This window comes from Humulus lupulus, chromosome 7, assembly GCF_963169125.1.
Source record: "Humulus lupulus chromosome 7, drHumLupu1.1, whole genome shotgun sequence".
In the NCBI taxonomy this organism is placed as follows: domain Eukaryota; kingdom Viridiplantae; phylum Streptophyta; class Magnoliopsida; order Rosales; family Cannabaceae; genus Humulus; species Humulus lupulus.
Genome location: NC_084799.1, coordinates 145,573,987 through 145,593,702, shown reverse-complemented (window position 1 = coordinate 145,593,702; position 19,716 = coordinate 145,573,987). Strand labels below are relative to the sequence as shown.

Below are 19,716 nucleotides of genomic sequence, written 5' to 3'. Positions count from 1 at the left end.
TCTCCGCCTGCCTTTCGCTTAGTTTCGCGCGTTGCCGTTCAATCTCCTGCTGCTGCCGCGCCACAACTCCGACAGCAGTCTCTTGACTGGCTTTCAGACTAGCCAGCTCTTCCTGCAACACCCCCAGGGTACTCTTCAGCGTTGCATCATCCATTTCTTCCTCCTCAAAGTCCAGATGTGGCTCATCCTCTGCCACGCTTGCAGGGGGAGGAGGAGGTGGATTTGATGGCGCAGCAGCGGCCGCCTGTCCAGCTTTCCTTCCAGTTTTCGCCATTAGTTTTCTCAGCAATGATAAATCAAGCTCTCAATGAAAGCACCAGAATGTTGACCAAGGATTTGGCCAACTGACACGGAGTCATAATATGCTTGATATGAATGAATATGTAGAGAAGAACGTAATGACAAAAAGCAATAACAACACGATATTTTTATAGTGGTTCGGTCCCAGGATCTGGTAATAACCTACGTCCACTTAGACTGTTATTGATATGAGAACCAAAGGAGTGATCAAAGAACAAGGGTTCAATGAGTTTCACTAACCTCTCAAGAACAATACAATATCACTAGGAGAATTACTATAGTCGCAAATGATTCAAAAGCCAAAAGTCCCTTCCTTGAGCTATATTTTGCTATTTATAGGCTCAAGGGGGATTACATAAAATCGTTACAGATATTCTTTCCTGAATAATCGGATACTCAGGAGATTATGTGAGTTAAATTCGGGATTTACAAAGATCTTCTCATTAATGTTGCTTTGTATGCGAAACTATCGACCAGACTGGTCGCAGGTAAGACTAGGTTGCTTACTACTTCTAATGCGTCTTCTGGTCGATACTCTAGCAGAACTTTTCCAGGTGTCAGCCACGTGTCTAGGGATCACTTGCCACGTCATCAATGCTAATTTTTTGGATAACATAGATATTAGCTAAGAATAAAGATATAGCATGTAGAAGATTAATACAGGATTTTTACGTGGTTGGGACGTTAATAAGCCTTAGTCTACGAGTCAGTTGTATTAGAGCTTGGAAAGTCTTTTTACAATGGAGTTTTTCTCTATGTTTTACAGAGTAACTGTATACAAGTCGAAAAGAGATCCTTTTCCCAGTGTTCTATTGCCTGTATTTATAGGCTCATGGGAACACTGGGTCTGGGGCGAGTATGACCCGGGCCCATCAGAGATATGGATACTCTTGGCTTCTCTGGTGGAAGCCCAATATAAAAGATAAAACATACATAAATTCAAAACTAATTAAGGCCCAATAAGGTGGGCCAAGAACTATATTTCGCCCGAAAAAATGGTGCTTTTGGTCTGGGCACTTCGAGTTACGAGGCAGATTCAGGGGACAAGATCAGTCAGAGTACTTGGCAGTGCAGATCTGAAACAGCGGCGTGCAATCCCGAGGTGGCCTTTTTTCTGCAGGTGAAAAGTAGGGACAACCCCCACGCGTGGTGGGGCGGCTTCAGGGTCCCGGACACTTTTCCCTACCAACCGGGGACGACCTAATTTGGGTTCGTTTACCTTTCTCCCTCTTCGTTTACCACAGGCCCGGACCGTTTACCAGTGTCCGGGACCGTTTACGTATACTTCAACGCGATCCTGAGCTCTGTACGTCCCAGGATCTCACTAGGGCCGTGCCCCTTGGACATTCCTGTACCAAGCGAGCCTGGGCCGGGCCCACATACGAACGCCCAGTCCATGGGCCTCGACCTCCGTCCCGGGCCCACGTCAGGAAATGGGGATAACACATACATAAAATAAACTCAATATAAACTAAATTAAATTAAATTAACAAAAGATGCACTCAATTAAAAATAAACTAGACATCAACCCAACATAAACTATACATATACCCAAAATAAACTAAAATTATTTTACCAAATAACACAAATATACAAAAAATTACCTAAAGTAGACCAAAAATAAACATAAATTATACTAACATAAGTCCAAAAAACAACCAAGAAAATACTTATTATACAAATTGAAAGTGTTAAATAAGCTTATCATTAGACTAATTATGAGAGGAAAAGGTACCCTAACAATTGAGACTGAGAATTTGATTCCTATATATGTATATTGATCATGAAAATATGTACACAAGTGCATGCAATTGATTCAAGTAACATAGATGATAAAATAGAGTATCGTTCCCACAAACACTATTTCCCAATTACCAATAATTGTTCTTTAATTTCTATTTGGCAAACAAAGTTTAGATGAATGAATTTAAAATTGTAAATAACTATGAACAAAAATAACTAATTAAAAGATGAAAATCACTATTAAAAAGACATAGGGTGTTAATTTCATCAACTTTTCATTATACTAATTTCATTAATCAGTTCTAAATTTATTTCTTTCTATTCTAATAGCAGGTTACATAAATCAATTCATATTCTTTTTCAAGATATAAGATCTTATCCTATATACAAGTTTTCTACATTTCTGTGATAAACTTAAACATATAGCAGACATTAAGCATGAAAACCTAATTACTACACAAGCCATACATGTACTTTCGTCCAATATGCAACCTATGTCTATATAATGATAGCATATTCAATTCTTATCTTTCGAATTTTGAATCAAAATCATAAATCAAGCAAATATTGATCAAGTATTTACTAGCATCAAGCACACATTATATAGATTAGAATAGAGAAGAAAAATCAATAGAACATCATAATTCAATTAGATAGAAATCTAAGTGACTACATTAAACCCTAGATAAAAATGTTTAGTCCATACCAGACATAACTAAATCAACAAAATAATAATTCAGAAACATAATATTAAAAAACTTGAAAAATATAAAAATGCAGAAAAACTAATCAAAGAATCAAAATTAGTTTTTAAAAACATAATTAAAATATGACATAATGAACTAATTAAATCCTAAGTTTGAATTTATAGTAAAAGAAAATACAAATGCTTTGTTTTTCATATGCGGGCCGCTACTTGGCCTTCTCTAGGTCGAGGCCCGTGTCAATTTTTTGAAGCTTCTCCGAATCTGCATAAGTCTTCAGGCCGCGACTCAGGCATCTCAAGTCGCGACCCGTATATTCGATGGCCCCTTGCTTTAGCCTCTGACTTCCCCTTGCGCCACGACTTATAAGGGCAAGTCGCGACACTAAATCCTTTCTGGAGCCTTGTGTTGCTGACTTGTCTAGAGTCGTGACTTATAAGCTCAAGTCACGAACCTAATTCCATTATTTCTCAAATTAAGTCTTTCAATCTCGTTTCTTCATCACAAACTTACTTTTACTCGTCCTTAGCATCATTTTGAGTCGAACAACTACTAAGAGCTTCGTTTTTCTACAATTTTTTTTTTTCTTACATTTTCTCATGATTTTATGCACTGACCTACAACGAAGACAAACAAAAGCGTAATTTTACACAAAACACGCATAAAGACTCAAGATTATAACAAAATACATTCTAAAACAACACTAAAACGAAGTAATAATATATACATACACCATTTCAATTTTAGTGGATGCATAATTCTTATCTATCTTACTTTTACAATCTTTTAATTTTAGTATATACATATGCGTAATAGAATGACTTTTGAACATAAGTACGCAATCATAACTTTTGAGTGTGAAAGTGAGCAGTTAATTAAGAGTCTTCTTCCTCCCTCACTTTGCAGCATGCCACTACATCACATGATCTTATTGTAGACGTGACCAGACCATCGACATAGGCCATATCACCATCATTTTATAAATATATATTTATATAAACCAACAAAAGTTGATGTCGTTACTATTGATGGCGATGAAGATGAATGGAAGAAATTATGTACGAGGAAATGAGGCTCAATCCAAGATCTATATGAGTCTGGTGGCTACTGCCATTACTGCACTGTTGTTTATTAAATCTCTAATGAGACATATCGATCGTATTTAGGAATATTCAAAGTTTGGGACTCACACAGTAAGCACAGCAAGTGCTTGGGTACGCATTGAGAAAGTTTTTTTTTCATCTTCAGTCTCTTTCGGCAAGTGTCACCTGAGCTCGACAAGTTGTGATAGAGAAAAAAACACCGTATAAACGAAATTATTTCCCTAACGCAGTAAAAAAGAAAAATATTCTGTGCATCAGTAAAAATGATATTTATGAGAAAAATAATATTATATGTAAATATTTTTATTTTTTTATCTTGTCCAAAGCGTTTTTATTTCATAATAAAATGTATTTAAAAAAAAAAAATATATGTACTAAAATTATATATAAAAATATTACATCAAATAACGTGTTAACCAATTATTTAATATTTTAATCGATAATTTTAGTGCATATAACTTAAAATATTTCCATTATTTTGAGTTCTCCTTCCTTAAACAAAGAAGGAAATAACATAATCCTCTCCAAAAGAAAAAAAAACATAAATAATAAATAAATTATTTATTTACTTAATTTTTACTTTGCCCTTTATGCCATTTCCTCCAATGGTTACTCTCCATTTCTAGAGAGAGTTTCTTCAGTCCAAGATATTTCTTTTTACCAGCCCACCTCACCTCTCTCTCCTCTCTCTCTTTGTTCGAAGTTGAGCAGTTTCTGGTAAAGGGCACGACGACCCACTTCGCAGGGAGAGAGAAAGAAACAGAACCCAAATCCATTTCTTCCCAACTCTCTCTCTCTTCAGCACGTTTTAAACATTTTTTAGAGAGAGAAAGTCACGGAGTTTCCGTATTTTGCTTCCTTCCTTTCCCACCTTCTTCTTCTGCTCTCTCTTCAGAGGAGAAATTCTACAGGGAGAGAGACTGGCTTAGTTGGTTTCTTTTACTTCATTTTGTGTCCCAACTGGGTTTTGCCTTCGGATCACGGAGGTTTTACTCCGTATGGAGTTCGTGGGCAGAGCCGTGACGAGAGAAATCGAAGGCCGAGGGGTTTTGTCGGGACTTGTGAAATCGTACGAATCCTCATCTGGTTTGTTCGAGGTCGTTTACGAAGATGGCGATTCCGAGGAGTTGGACTTGGCCGAGGTCTCCTTGCTCGTTGGTGGTGAGGTCCAGCTGGTGGAGGTGGACGAGGACGGGGTGAAGTCCAGTCAGCAGGACCGAAAGCTCAACAAACGGCGTCGTTTGGAAGGATGTGGCGAAGCGCCGGGAGATTCAGGTAATGCTGGTCAAAATATTGTAATTGATGGGACCCTTGGGAATGATGGTGGGGTTGGGAGGGATTTGAATGAGAATTGTGATATTTTGAATGATGGGAAAGAGGGAAGCCTAAAAATGGGACATGGAGTTGGTGGGAATTTGGAACTCAATGGTGATTTGAATGGAAATGATAGCTCTGCAAGCGAATTTGAAAAAACCCTACCGGAAAAGGAGGGTTTAGAAGATAGTGTCTCTGTTAGTGGGGATTTGAAAGATGGGTTTGATTTAAATGCTGCATTCAATTTGAATCTGAATGATGACTCTAATTTGTATTTTAATCCTGAGGAGAATTTGAAGAAACTCGATCATATTGATCTTAATTTGGATGTGAATGGTGATTTTGATGAGAATTTGAACTCCGGCGACTTTCATCGTTCCTCTTTGGGAACCCAGAGGAAGGGATGTAACTTTGACTTGAATTTGGAGGTAGTTGAAGATGTGAAAGAGGCAGAGGGTGAGGGGGATCGACAAGTTACATCTCTTGAGATTGTAGGAGATGGCCAAACAAAAGAGGGTGATGAAGTTGTTGAGGAGAAGTTTGTAGAAGAAGATATTGGTTTAAATGGGAATTTGACAAAAGTTCACCTAGATATGAATGAAGATATTAACGTGGCCTCAGTTAAAGATGTATGCACAGGGTCTGCTGAACTTGTTACTAACGAATGTAGTGGCTCCATGCAAGATAGAAAGGCTGTTGCTTCAGCTGTTGTTTTGGATACTAACTCGGCAGGGGATTGTGGTCTGACAGAAGTTCAGGTGCGAGATGGTTATTCTGAAGCTGGTATTCAAATGATCAACGAACACCTAGACAATTCAGGAAGTCCATTAAGTAAAATGGGAGGTCGTAGAAAGAGAAAAAAATTATCAGATAACATTAAATCCCCGTCAGAAACAGTTTTAAGAAGAAGTGCTCGTAGAGGGTCTGCTCAGAATCATATTTCAATCACATTGTGTACTGTCACGGATACACCATCTTCACCTGCAGTTAGTGCAATAACAGAGGAAAAACCAGGGACTTCTGTTGGGAAAGTATCTGAGAAGCCCTGTGTTCCGCTCCCTCCAAAGCTACAATTGCCTCCTTCTTCGCAAAATATAGATTTAAGTGACATTCCCATACTTGACCTGTTCTCTGTTTATGCTTTTCTTCGATCATTTAGTACATTGTTATTTCTGAGCCCCTTTGAGGTGGAGGATTTTGTGGCAGCTCTGAAGTGCAAGTGTCCTAGTTCATTGTTTGATAATGTTCATGTTTCTATATTGCAAACTCTTAGAAAGCATTTGGAGTATCTTTCAAATGAAGGTTCTGAATCCGCTTCTGATTGCCTTAGGTATTCCTCAAAACCTGAGTTTAATAACTTTGGCTGTTTATCTTCTTAATACCCCTCTCCCTCTATCCTTTTCTGTTCTATGCTTGACATTCTTTTTATTTATTTATTCATTTTTATTTTTGGTGCAGGAGTCTTAACTGGGAGTTTTTGGACTTAATTACATGGCCCGTTTTTATGGTTGAGTACTTTGTGATTCATGGTTCTGGACTGAAACCTAGTTTTGATCTAAGTAGCTTGCAGTTATTTAAAGCTGACTATTACCAACAACCTGCTTCCATAAAGGTTGAGATGCTACGGTGTTTATGTGATGATTTGATTGAAGTGGAAACAATAAGATCAGAGTTGAATCGAAGATCATTGGCAGCTGAGCCCGATATGGTATGTGAAAGGAACTTTAACTTTGAGGGTAGCAAAAAGAGGAGGGTTGCACTTGGAATTTCTAGTGGTTCTTGTTTGGATGACAAGGTTATTGATGACGCTGTTGACTGGAACTATGATGAGTGTTGCCTTTGTAAGATGGATGGAAACTTAATATGTTGTGATGGTTGTCCTGCTGCATATCATTCAAGGTGTGTTGGAGTTGCCAATGATCATTTGCCAGAGGGTGATTGGTATTGCCCAGAATGTGTTATCGACAGACATTCACCTTGGATGAAACCACGAAAGTCACTTCGAGGGGCAGAATTATTAGGAATTGATCCTCACGGTCGGCTTTATTTTAACAGCGCTGGTTACCTTTTGGTGTAAGTTTTCAAATTTTTTTTTTAATGTTTACATTACTCTTATACAAATTTTTGCTTGTGTTTCTTGTTCTAATTTTGACCTTTTTGAATTTCTCTTTTCATTTCATTTTCATGCATATGGAGTTCTAAATGATTAAATTAATTACTTATTCAATATATCATATTGAGGAGGAGCCTAGATTACATTATATATCATATATTGGACTGATACCATTTTGAAATTTCATTTACTTCATTATCTTCATCATCTTACTTGTAGCTATAAATTTATTTTCACTGTCAATGGACACTGTTTCTTGGACATATATGTTGCTTCAGTTATGTGTTACTGTTTACTTTGCAGGTCAGATTCTTATGATACCGAGTCCTCATTCAGTTATTACCACAGAGATGACCTGAATGTGGTTATTAAAGTGCTAAAGTCGTCAGATTTTTACTATGGTGACATATTAGTGGCAATCTGCAAGCACTGGGGTAATGTAAGCTTAGATGGATCAAGCAAGAGTATTGAATGCCTATATTCTATGTCATCGTACATGTTTACGAAGTCACAGAATCACGATCTTTCAAATCCTCTGGCCCCATTGACATCTCCAGAAACGCATCTTGTTAAGAATGAGTCTGGCAAGGAAAGAAAAATGGAAGAGAACACTAACATTGGAGATTCTAGTCACTCTGACATTTCCAAGTCTTTTAATATCCTAGATGCAATGACTTTGACGGGAAGTTCACTTGTAACCTCTGAAGGTTCAGCTGAGACTCAGTCTGACATACAAGGGAAACATATTGCTTTTGGGGACTGCCCTTTGACATCCACGTTAGATGTAAAACAAGAAGTTAATACTGAAACCGCTGGTCCTGTAAAAACCAGAAATTCCGTAACCACCAGAAAATGTACTACATCACAATCACAATGTGGAAGTGGTTATGTGAACTATTACACCTTTGGTCAAATTGCATCGTCAGTTGCAGAGGATTTAGTGGGTAAATCATCAGAGAAAATGAAGGAAGGTACAGTAATGTTAGAAGAAGAAATAATATCTCGACAGATGCGAGCTATTTTGAAAAGGTTTTCAAAATTTTGTTGGTCAAATATGAAGAATTTCAATGTAGATCTGCAGAAAGAGAAATGTGGTTGGTGCTTTCCATGTAGAACTGCTGCTGATGACAGAGAGTGCTTGTTTTTCACAAACACTGGGCATGTTCGGGAATCCCCCAATGGCAGCATGCTTAGCCTTCAGTCAATGAAAAACAGGGATAGTCATCTTATTGATGTCGTATATCAGATCCTATCTATTGAAAATCGTCTGCATGGACTTCTATTGGGTCCATGGTTGAATCCAGATCATACCAAGCTCTGGCCCAAAAGTGCTCTCAAGGCAGCTGATATTACATCAGTTAAACATATGTTGCTCACAGTAAGAAATTTGCTCCTTTAAAAGTTACCCATTAGTGAATTAGACATTGCTTTCTCTCAGTACGAGTTTGGTCCTTTTTCCCTTTCTTAGAGATACCCAATTATGAAGTTATATTGTTGCGTCAGATATTTGAGGTGCAAATTCAATGAGATGGGTTGGGCTTGTCATTGAGAAATTGTTTGTGTTACGTTTCTTGAATTGTTTCTTAGGAGATCTAGAAAGTATGTGCCTGTCTCATTTATGCATATGTGTTCATAGAAGTATGTACTATGTGTGTGTGTAGGCTCACCTACAAAAATTGCCCAATTATTTCAGTTTCCATATCTTTTTTACTGCCGTGCATTTGACATAGCTATAATAATTGTTAACTAACTCTTGCCAATATATTCTTTTGTACTAGTGGTAATTGGGGTTAATGTTGGATCTTATGTTCATTATACAGCTAGAGTCAAATCTTGGTCGTCTCGCACTCTCAACAGAGTGGTTAAAATATGTGGATTCTGATGTTTCCGTGGGTTCAGCTTCTCATATTGTGACTAGCTCTGCACGTGGATCCTCAAAGCTTATGATTGCCCGAAAAAGACACAAGTTTTCCGATATTGAGCCTGGCCCTACTCTAAACACTGCTAGTGGACTGGGAATTTTCTGGTGGAGGGGTGGCAGGCTTTCTCGTAAAATTTTTAATTGGAAGGTTCTGCCTCATTCCTTGGTTTCTAAAGCTGCCAGACAAGGTCCATATTGTCATTTCTCTTTGTATGTTATTTTCTGTTAGTGCTGTTTGCAGTTATATTAACTGAATAATTATTCTAATTTATTTGAAGTTTACATTATGCAGGTGGCTGTACAAAGATTCAGGGCATACTGTACCCCGAGAATTCAGAGTATGCTAAGAGAAGCAAATATGTGGTCTGGCAAGGTGCTGTTGAGACATCTACTAGTGCAGAGCAGTTGGCTTTCCAGGTTTCATAACCTGCCAACCTATTTCATCCTTTTTGTTGATGTTTAAATGCTTCAATTTACCATAACAAATATTTGAATCAATGCATGCTAAATAGTAAACACTATGCCAGGATAATCGAAAATTGTATTAGACAAGAGAAAAATTACAAAACATGATAAGGTATCATCTTAAAAGCAGGAGATGATTCGGAATGCATAGATTAAACTTGTATAAAGATTATTTATGTGCATCTCTGTGCTCTCCTCTTTTCTTCCTTTAGTTTTTTTTTTTAAAAAGAATATTATATATTGCTTCTATTGCATGCTACTCTGCAATTTGACTTCCTAGGACTGTAATTACTAATTTTCAACTCAATTCTAATCATTTTAATTGGCTAGTAAAAGTGTGATACATAGATCTTTTTTACGTTATCAGGTTAGAGAGCTTGATTCAAACATTAAATGGGATGACATTGAGAATACTCACTCTCTCCCTGCATTGGATAAGGAATCTAGGAAGTCAATCAGACTGTTCAAGAAAGTTATCATCCGTAGGAAGTGCATTCAAGGGGGACTGGTCAAGTACCTTCTTGATTTTGGTGGCAAGAGAAGAGCTATCCCTGATGTTGTTAAAAAACACGGGTCAGTGATTGAAGAATCCTCTAGTGAAAGGAAGAAATATTGGCTGGATGAATCTTATGTTCCTTTACATCTCTTGAAAAATTTTGAGGAAAAAAGAGTAGCCCGGAAAGCTAATGATTTGAAATCTGGGAAAGTTGTTGAGTCTGGTAGAGTCAGGAAGAGGCCTCCAGAAAAAAGGGGTTTTGCATATTTGTTTGCAAAAGCAGAAAGGTCTGAGTATTATCAGTGTGGTCATTGCAGCAAAGATGTTCTGATCAGGTATTAATCATTTGTTCATTTGCATGTTGTTAACCTGTTATTGTTTTAGTTCCTCGTCTATGTGCTGGTTTCTCTGGTATTTTCTCTTTTCTGTAAATTTGAGTTGTGTTGGGGTCCTGACTTATTCAATAAATTAGGCAATTAGCTAAAGATTTATTTTTCCTCATTTCCTAACACTACAGAATGATGAGGTGGCAATAACAGATTGTAAGCTGTCCTAAGTGTTTGCTTTGAATTGATTACAGATTGTTTTTATACTTACAAAATTTTAAATAAACTTTGAGTTTCTTATGAAAATAAATTCTTTATTAGAAGGGTCTTTCTCTCAACTGTAGTGAAGTTACAATATCTTTACTAAATACATAAATCCTTGACCTAAAGTTATTTTTAACACCTCTTATTGCTTTGTCAATCTTAATAAATGTGCTTCACCATACCGGTGAAGGTTTCTAGATGGTGCATTACCACAGCTTATTTTAATCCCTTTTTTCTGTTAGTCATTTTTAAGACTACCATTGGATGGTAGTTTAGTATAAAGATGCATGCCCAAGTTGTGAGCCAAATTCAAGTAATACAGTATTTATTTAGCTGTGGTTTTGCTTCCCAAACAAAAAGGAGAGACTTTGGTGGTCTACACAATGTTCTGCTATCTTTGGGGGAATAAAGTTGGATTATATTTGATTGGATGTGCTCTGTTTTTAAATTGGCAAAAGCAAAATTGCAGTTGTTGTGTTTGCTCCAATAAAATGTAGAGCTATCTTTCTAAGCCGGCCTTGTCTATTTTTTTTGTTGCACTTGAAAATCTTTTTTTCTTTATTTTTCTTATCTTCTTTCTTTTTCTGTTATGGGTTTGCTTGGTTATTGTCTTAGCATATATTTTCCGAGCTTTGGCATGTCTGGTCCCCAAACATTTTTTGTTGATGTTGTATTATCATAATTGGTCTTGTAATATGTTAAGCCTCTTAAGTGGGTTGTGGATGGCATTGTGTACTATGGGAAGGTTCTATAGTTTTCTATCCCCTGCACAGATTGGACACAATCCGGTGGAAAGGGTGATAGGAATTAGGAAGGGATAATTATATAATTATTTATTAAGATTTTTGGCACAATTAGGTACTAGGAAAGGGAAGCTCGGAATGGTGGTTAAAGGGCTGCCTAGGTTGTTATCAATGTTCTGCTATTCCTGTTTTGTGAGAGTATTCAGTAGAAAGTGGAAAAAGTATACGCATTATGGAAGGTGGATCTTGAAGAGTTGGCTGTAGGATATAAAACTCTATGTTTTATTTTCATATTACTGGTGACTTCTATAATATCCTAGTGTTTTTTTAAAAGAAAAAAAATAATTTTTTTTCCTTTGTCACTCTCAAACTACATAGATTTCATTTTTAGTTTCTTGATTTATTGACTTCATCTCTTTGTTCCATCAAAATTGGCAGGGAGGCTGTGAGCTGCCAGTATTGCAAAGGTGAGTTGTTGTTTAACAGTAGTCTTACTTTGTGCTTCACTCTTAATTCTTATTACCCTTTTTCTGGAAAAATGCTGGTTATACTCGCTTTTTTGAGGTTAACACTATAGTCACATAAGGATTGTGCTCTCTCGTCACCCTCTTCTTTATATTATTTCTTTGGGTGTGTTTGTGATTTACAAATATTCCACCAACTTTTCTACTAGTTACACTTTAGGTCTTAACATAATGAACACAGTGATTCAATTTGGTTTGTTGCTTTCATAAATGTTAAAGGGAGTCCACTGATTACGAATTTGTTAAAAACTTAAATGGTAGCATTTAAGTACAAATGATGCACTTGTCAAACAGCATGCATGAAAAATTGTTCAAAGAGGGTTTGGTAAATTATATATTTCTTTTTCAACACGAAAAGAATAAATATATTTCAGCTAGTTGTTTCCATGGTACAACTCTAATAAGACGTGCCCTTTTTTCTACAAATTGTAATTTGTAGGGTGACTGATGATTTTTATCACTGCAATTCATGAAGGAGTTATATGTTTGAGATATATGCACTTTTCTTATGTATAGCAGAATCTGTTACCCCAAGGACCTAACTGTAACACTTATTAAATGTTAGGAGTTTACAATTACTAGTTATTGTTATAAATAATTATTTTATTTTTATGATGTATACAGGGTTTTTCCATAAGAGGCATGTCAGGAAGTCTGCTGGGGCCATCATAGCTAAATGTACTTACACATGTCACCGATGCCAGAATGGGATTTGTGTTAGCATTGATACCAAAAAAGGTAAAACTGACAAAAGAGGAGCTAAAGTCAAATCTCAGAAGTCTAAGAGTGTTCAGAAGGATGGCAGATCGTCGCGGTTAAAAGGCAGTAAAAAAAAGTCAATTGGTGGACTGCAAGTGCAATCAAAAGGCAAAACAAAGGCTACACCTGCTGTACCTTTACGTCGTTCAGCTAGGAGAGCTAAATGTGTGTTACTGCAAAACAAAAAAAACCGTGGGCGCAGGAAAGGGAAACAGACAAAGTCAAAAGCCAAGTTGAAAAAGGCTGTTCATGAGAAACCAAAGAAAGTTATTCCTTACAGGAAGAAGAGAACATATGTTTCTCACAGTTACTGGCTTAATGGTTTGCAGCTGACTAGAAATCTGGATGATGAACGGGTTCTGCTATTTAGGGATAAAATTTTTATATCCCCTACTGAACAGTCACATATCCTTCCAGATCCACCAAAATGCCAGCTTTGTGATGAAGCAGGACATACATCTACTTTAAGTTATATTGCTTGTCAGATCTGTGGAGGTAAATAGTTTTTAGTTTTGATCATCATTCAATGTACCTTCTACTTTGTTTTGATGTTGATTCAGAATAGAATGTTGAGAAATAGGAGATTTGTTCTGTTTATCTTCATATTACTAATCTGAATGCCGCCTTTATTGTATGAATCTTCAATTTCTTTGTCCACTGTACAGAGTGGTTTCATGGAGATGGTTTTGGACTTCAGACAGAGAACATTGATAAAGTAATTGGATTCAGGTGCCATACATGTCGTGAAAGTGCTCCACCTGTCTGCCCCCAATTGATAATTGCAAGGACTGATACGTCCCAGTTATCAGAAGTGCAAAATAGTGTTGCAGTTGAGTGTACTGAGGAAGTATCTAATGCAGCCCCACCTGTGAGTGAGGTACGCTTGCAATAGTTTGACATTAATTACTCTACCATTGTCAAGTTTTCTCTAATTTAATCTGATAATATGTTAGTGTGTTCTACCAGGCAGGTTAAGTGGTATCTCAAATAAGTATTTGGTTTTTGAGGAAATTAAACTGAACCAACCATGATTTGGGACTGATTATTTGCCTGAAAATGTCATTTAAAATTATAGATAGCCTGGATTTGTCTTTTGTATTTGAGAAAATCAAACCAAAACGAGGGATTCTGCTTTTGCATCATAAAATACTCAAATTATATGTTAAAAAAAGTCCATGAAATTATATTATTTGTCCTGGGGACGTAATAGAACTATATTACTCATTCATTGGTTAAGTTTATTATAATTATTTTCCTATCACATATAGTTGCAGGTTGCATGCAATTGAATTCTTTTTGCATTTGAAGAGGGATTTTTCAGTGGGTTTGGGACATATTATTGATCATTTGCTATGTTAAGAGATAAGCTGGCAAAGTTGGGTTTTCTGAATATTCAACTGCATGACCAGTTTCGAGCAATAAAGAAATATAGGAGGAGGGAGTACATCAGCAAGTGACAAGTTGACTTCCCAATTACTACGAAATGAGACAATGGTTGCAGTGGTGTATCCACTTAATGAGAACGCTCATAAGGTGAAACGGAACCTTCAAAGAGGCCAGAAGGTATAGCTTGTCCCAATAAGATATTTGTATAATTGTATACATGTTGGACTGCTATTGTTGCTTATGTTGTGTCACATCATTGCATTTGACTCGTTTTATGCTTTCGGCACACACGCACATCATAGGTGGTCTGTGTCTGTAAAAGAGAGGTCAGACTTTTATGCCAATAAGCAATATTAGTTTTTGATATTGTAAATGTTTTCTATGGTTATTTTAGGGCCAAGCTTATGTTATATAGTCTGACATACCAATCCCTTTTCCTTTCCGCAGCTATCAAATGGTCATTTGCTTCAATAGATCAGTAATGTGAAGAAAGGCCTAGAGGTTAGGTGGTGCCTTCTTCAAGAGGTGGTTGTACCTTTTGGGTACTGGTTCGTCCTTCTGGCGTTAGCAGTCGGTGTTTGATTCACTCCTCTCCATGTCAATTTATTGGGGCGAGTTTGCTTGGTATCAATTCATTTGGTTAACTCTAACAACAATTGATTAAAGCGATTGCAGTTGTAGGGATATGAAACTAGAGAAAAATAGACTAATTCTATACTTCCATTAACAGCAGATTAGAACTGCAGATGAAATACTGAAAGTGAAAGTTAGCTATATTTAATTTAGGTTCATTTTAGAGGTTTTACAAGAACATGTTTTTGAATTGAAATTGCAGATTGATTTTAGGATATAATTGCATGTTTACAAAGACGATTTGTCTTTCTTGTATTGTTGTAATTGACAATGTACAGAGGTACTTGAGAAAAAGGAAAATTGAAGTGAATAAGAAGAATATATGTAGTTACCCCAATTCGGCTAAAGAATTAATTAACACTTAGTGTAATTTAATATAATTGCATAGGACTAATAATCAACTCTTGAGCTAAACTTAAAAGATTCTTCGGGGGTTTTTTCTTTCATAAAAAAAAAAAGCAAAGTTGATGTTCTCCTTGGTATTCTTTTTATGTTTTATTTTGGAGTTAAGATATTCTATTTTTGTTTTATTATCCAGTTACTTTTTCATTTTAAAGTATTTATTTCATTTAGGTAAAACTTTTTTACATTAAGGAATGACGGTGAAATAAGAATAGAAATAGAAATGAATTAAAACAACAATAAATGTTAATATACTATTAACTTGGTACAGGCTGTGTATTGGATTTGTTAAACTTGAAAAGTACCCAGATTTGGATTAGTTAACCAAAAATAGCTACTAATAACATTTAGTTGAATATTACCCACTTTTTTAATCACATTCTCCATATTACTCTTAAAACATTATTAGAAGTCTAATGTAAAATTCTCAATATTTGTCTCTGTGTACTATTTACTTCCTTTTTTAATTAATGAAATATTAGGTATTAAGGTCAAAATCTAAAATAATGGGTGAAAATAAAAGAGGTTGTTTTAAATTGGGTACCACATCTAATTTCTACTAAACTATTTCCTTCCAAAAAAAAGTCTCCTCTTCTCTCCAGTAGAGTCCATTTGAGTTATTCAACTAGTCACCGTTTTTTTCTTCATAAATATATAGTATTATGTAATAATTCCAGAAAGGTAAACTCATATATGAACATGTTTTTTTTTTCAAATCACATATTACTATGTAGATTTAATTATTGTAAAATTTTTCTTTTGACTGATTTTTTTTTTAATTTTGAAAATTAATGAGTTTTTTTTCTTCATAAATATGTTTTTTATTTTTTATTTTTTTTAATGATTTTTATTAATTATACAGTTCTACTTTTTTGTTTTTAAAAGTAGGCAAATTCTTCAGTGCTCAGAGGCACTGAAGTGTTATAGTGACACGTATAGAACAAAATAGGTTCAGGTTGCTTCCTATAGTAAAGAATGTACAAAGAAGCAGGATGATCGATTGTATAATAGGCTAGCTAATTCTTTAGGGGTGTTTGTGTAATTCACACTGAATTTAATATTCCCTAATGTTGAGATAACTGGGCATAATAGTAAATCTCTTACACATGAATAGAATATATCAATATTAAAGTGTGTATTATATAGGCTGGGGTAATGTGTATTTGATTGTGAAGTGGTGTGCATCTGTCGTTTTTTAGTGTTTAATGTCGTTTAACAAATTTTCATGCTATTTACTTATATCATTTTGAGTCTATATCAAGGAACGAGGGAGTAAAATAATTCAGACTTTAATATCAACATAATATAAAGGAAATAATAATCAACATAGTATTAGAATAATGCCATATAGTCGTCTAATGATTTGCACAAGTTATAGAAATAGAGGACAAATCGATCAGAATTTAATATCAATAGGAAATAATAATCATCATAGAGTAATATATTAGAATAATGTCATATAATGATCTAATGATTTGCATAGGTTATAGAATTAGATGACAAATTCAGACTTTAAGATCAACATTGTGTTAGGGTTTATGGTCTAAAAGCATGTGAAAAGACTTAATGATTTAAATAAAAATACAATTTTATTATGTTTGAATGTTACAATTATTGTTTGAATAATTTGTATAAATATCAAGAAAATTTTATATTCATTTATGAGGATATGATATTGTATTAGCAAAAGAGAATTAAGATCATATACAATGAATAAAATAGTCACTAACATATTAAAGTATAAAATCTTTAATGGATGGTTGTTAGTATATTTTACTAAGCATACGGGATGCAAGTAGTCTAGATTCAGATTACTAATGTAGATAGACATCTTGATAAATGTGCTATATATAATAGTGATTATATATGACAAAACCGATATGAATTAACTATTTTTATAAACTTGTCGTTTGCCATAAATATTTAATTCTTATCATAATAGATGATCATTTGTAGATTAGTCTAAATCCCGAGTTGTCATGAACTCCTATTTGTGCTTATTAGATCTTTTGATTTATTCGTTAATGTCTCTTAGTATAATGAGGCTAGTGACCTTTTGTTTTGGAGATTTAATATCATGAATGGTTGAGAACATGATTTTACAATAATGGAATCATTCTTTCCTATCGGATCGAATATTGGTTCCTTTAAGGGTTAATTCTGGAAGTGAATAGTTATTGAGCTCAAGTCTATAATTTGATTATATATTAATTATTCAATAGTGAATTAATGGTACTTAAAGAACAAGAGGTAATTAGAAAGATAAAATTGTAATTTTGACTAGCTCTAATTAACGAACCAATAAATAGAGGACAAAACTACATTTATTGATTATAGCAATGGGCTACAAGAGAAAACTTTGTAAATATAATTCTATAAATACTTAGAGTGCAATTCCATATTTATAGTGAAGTAATCATGGAATTAATAAATAAGATTATTGAATTAAAGATTTTAATTAATAGTCTGGTTTATTGGAGCTTCGTATTATAGGTCCATGGTCCCCAGGTCACCCCAGTCCTATACTGTTAAGGATAAGGATGTCACAAGGAAGATCTATAGAGGGAATGTCTTAATTGCAAATGAATTAATTTTCTAGGGCAAGGAAATAATTATGTGATAATTAAGAGCAATTGATTACTTGTGAATTAATTAATTAATTATATAGTTTTTATTTTGAAAAACTTTTTGTTAAAATAAATATTAATCATGTTTGGATCAATATTTGAGAGACTTTAATTATTATCTTATTGTAAGATAATTATTTAAAACTGATTATTTTTTAAGATAAAATATTTATTTTGGGATAAATATCTTGTCTTAAAATTAATTAAACAAATAAATGAGAGAATCATGGATAGGCTATAGTGGCACACGCCACTCATTGTATTTCATAGTGAGTGGTGCCACACACATTCCCATCCCTGTATTTCACAACGAGACTGCACTCTTGCAATTATAAACATTTATTGTAACGTCTCAATTTCCCTAATAAGGCATAGTGCCTTGATTAGGGGGCTCGGAGGGAAATAATTGATTTTAATGCATTATTATGTGATGATATGCATGATTATATGAATTATGTGAGTTATATTATTATATGACTGAATTTGCATGCATGTGGCCCGTTTCTTTTTAGAAGGACATTTTAGTAATTTTGGCCCGTTGATGACATATTTGTGTATTTGTGTGTATATCGATTGAGACCACATTATTATGTTGATATATTTGAGTTATTCGGCATGAGACGATCCTAGGGTGCAAGTTAGCGGTTTAGTCATAACGGGGTCAAATACCTGGCTCGGGGTGAGCATATGAGTAATTTGGTAATTTAGTACATTATCTGGATTGATCGGATAATGAGAAATTATTTGGTAATTATTTGAGGATAATGGAAGTAACAGGAATTGCAAGGCGTTAATTATGATAATGAGATATGTGACAAAAGACAAATTTTCCCTTGGGGCATGTGATGAGTAAGCTAAGGGCAAAGGGCTTTTGGGTCATTTTGTGCCAAAAGTAGTGACTTAGTCACTAATACCTTCAGCTATAGGAAACCCAGAACAGAGCACATGAGTTACTCTCTCTCTCCCCCTCTCTCAACCGTTTCTCTCCCTCTCTCTCTATCTTGGTTTTGATTTTTGAGGAAAAACTAGTGGAAACTTGAGCTTGGTTTGAAGGCTTGAGTCTAGGAGTGGATTAGCTGCAGCTAGGGAGACACAATTCATAGCCGAGATAAGGCTACAACCTCTTATTTTTTTAAATTCTACCATGGTTTTATAGTGCTCTTGAGCTTGTAGCTCAAGGTAGTGAGTTGGAGATTTGTGGGGTTTTTTATGAAACTTAATGTTGGGTTTTGTTGCTGGTATTATGTCGATGATTGTTTTGGAATTGAATTTTGGTTTTGGGAATTGCTTGGGGGTGATTTTGGGTAAGATTTGGCTGAGGAAAACAGGGGAAATCTGGGTTCGTGGGGTCGCGCCGCGACTCGTGTGAACCTAGGGCCCAGAGGGTTCTATTTAGCGTAGGCACGCTGTGACAGAGGCAGGGGGAGTCCTCAGACTGGAGGTGCACCGTGACCCATAAGAGGGCGCTGTGACGCGCATAGGCAGTTTTGGCCAAGTTGAGTTTTGAGTGATGGGAACTCAAAACTAAGGGCTCGGGAAGGATTCTACTACCCGATTTATTAGAATTTGAGGTCCCAGAGGCTAGGACTTGGTCCGGAAGCCTTTATTTACTTGATATTGATGAATATAGTTTATTATGGTTATGACTAGGATACCGCTAGGGCTCGGGAACAGATCGTGTTCGAGGGTCGTTCATTTTTAACCTGAGCTTGGACCAAAGGTAAGAAAACTGCACCCAATACGTGATGTACGTGATTAGGGCTTGACCTGATTGTTAAATAGATATTTGGTTAGGGCTTGGGCCCCTCTAGATGAGCATGATTATTATGCCTATGATTGCTTGATTAAGCATGTTGGAATGCTCTGCATATGTATAATTATTGAATGATATAT

General features: G+C 35.4%; 1 protein-coding gene across 5 annotated transcripts; it reads left to right on the top strand.

Annotated features, from left to right (window-relative positions):
- The first annotated feature begins 4,456 nt into the window (after positions 1 to 4,456).
- LOC133788692 (DDT domain-containing protein PTM) lies at positions 4,457 to 15,131 on the top strand. 5 transcript variants are annotated; one of them, XM_062226251.1, is made up of 12 exons: positions 4,457 to 6,494; positions 6,623 to 7,237; positions 7,581 to 8,655; positions 9,098 to 9,386; positions 9,491 to 9,615; positions 10,031 to 10,494; positions 11,931 to 11,959; positions 12,641 to 13,270; positions 13,441 to 13,652; positions 14,185 to 14,338; positions 14,464 to 14,487; positions 14,609 to 15,131. In XM_062226251.1, the coding sequence occupies exons 1-10, from the start codon at positions 4,849 to 4,851 to the stop codon at positions 14,230 to 14,232; spliced, it is 5,133 nt and encodes a 1,710-aa protein (XP_062082235.1). In that variant the 5' UTR covers positions 4,457 to 4,848; the 3' UTR covers positions 14,233 to 14,338; positions 14,464 to 14,487; positions 14,609 to 15,131. The 5 variants fall into 5 exon arrangements, with proteins under 5 accessions (XP_062082235.1, XP_062082239.1, XP_062082236.1 ...); XM_062226255.1 differs by having other exon boundaries at positions 14,050 to 14,338; XM_062226252.1 differs by having other exon boundaries at positions 14,044 to 14,338.
- Positions 15,132 to 19,716: the final 4,585 nt, after the last annotated feature.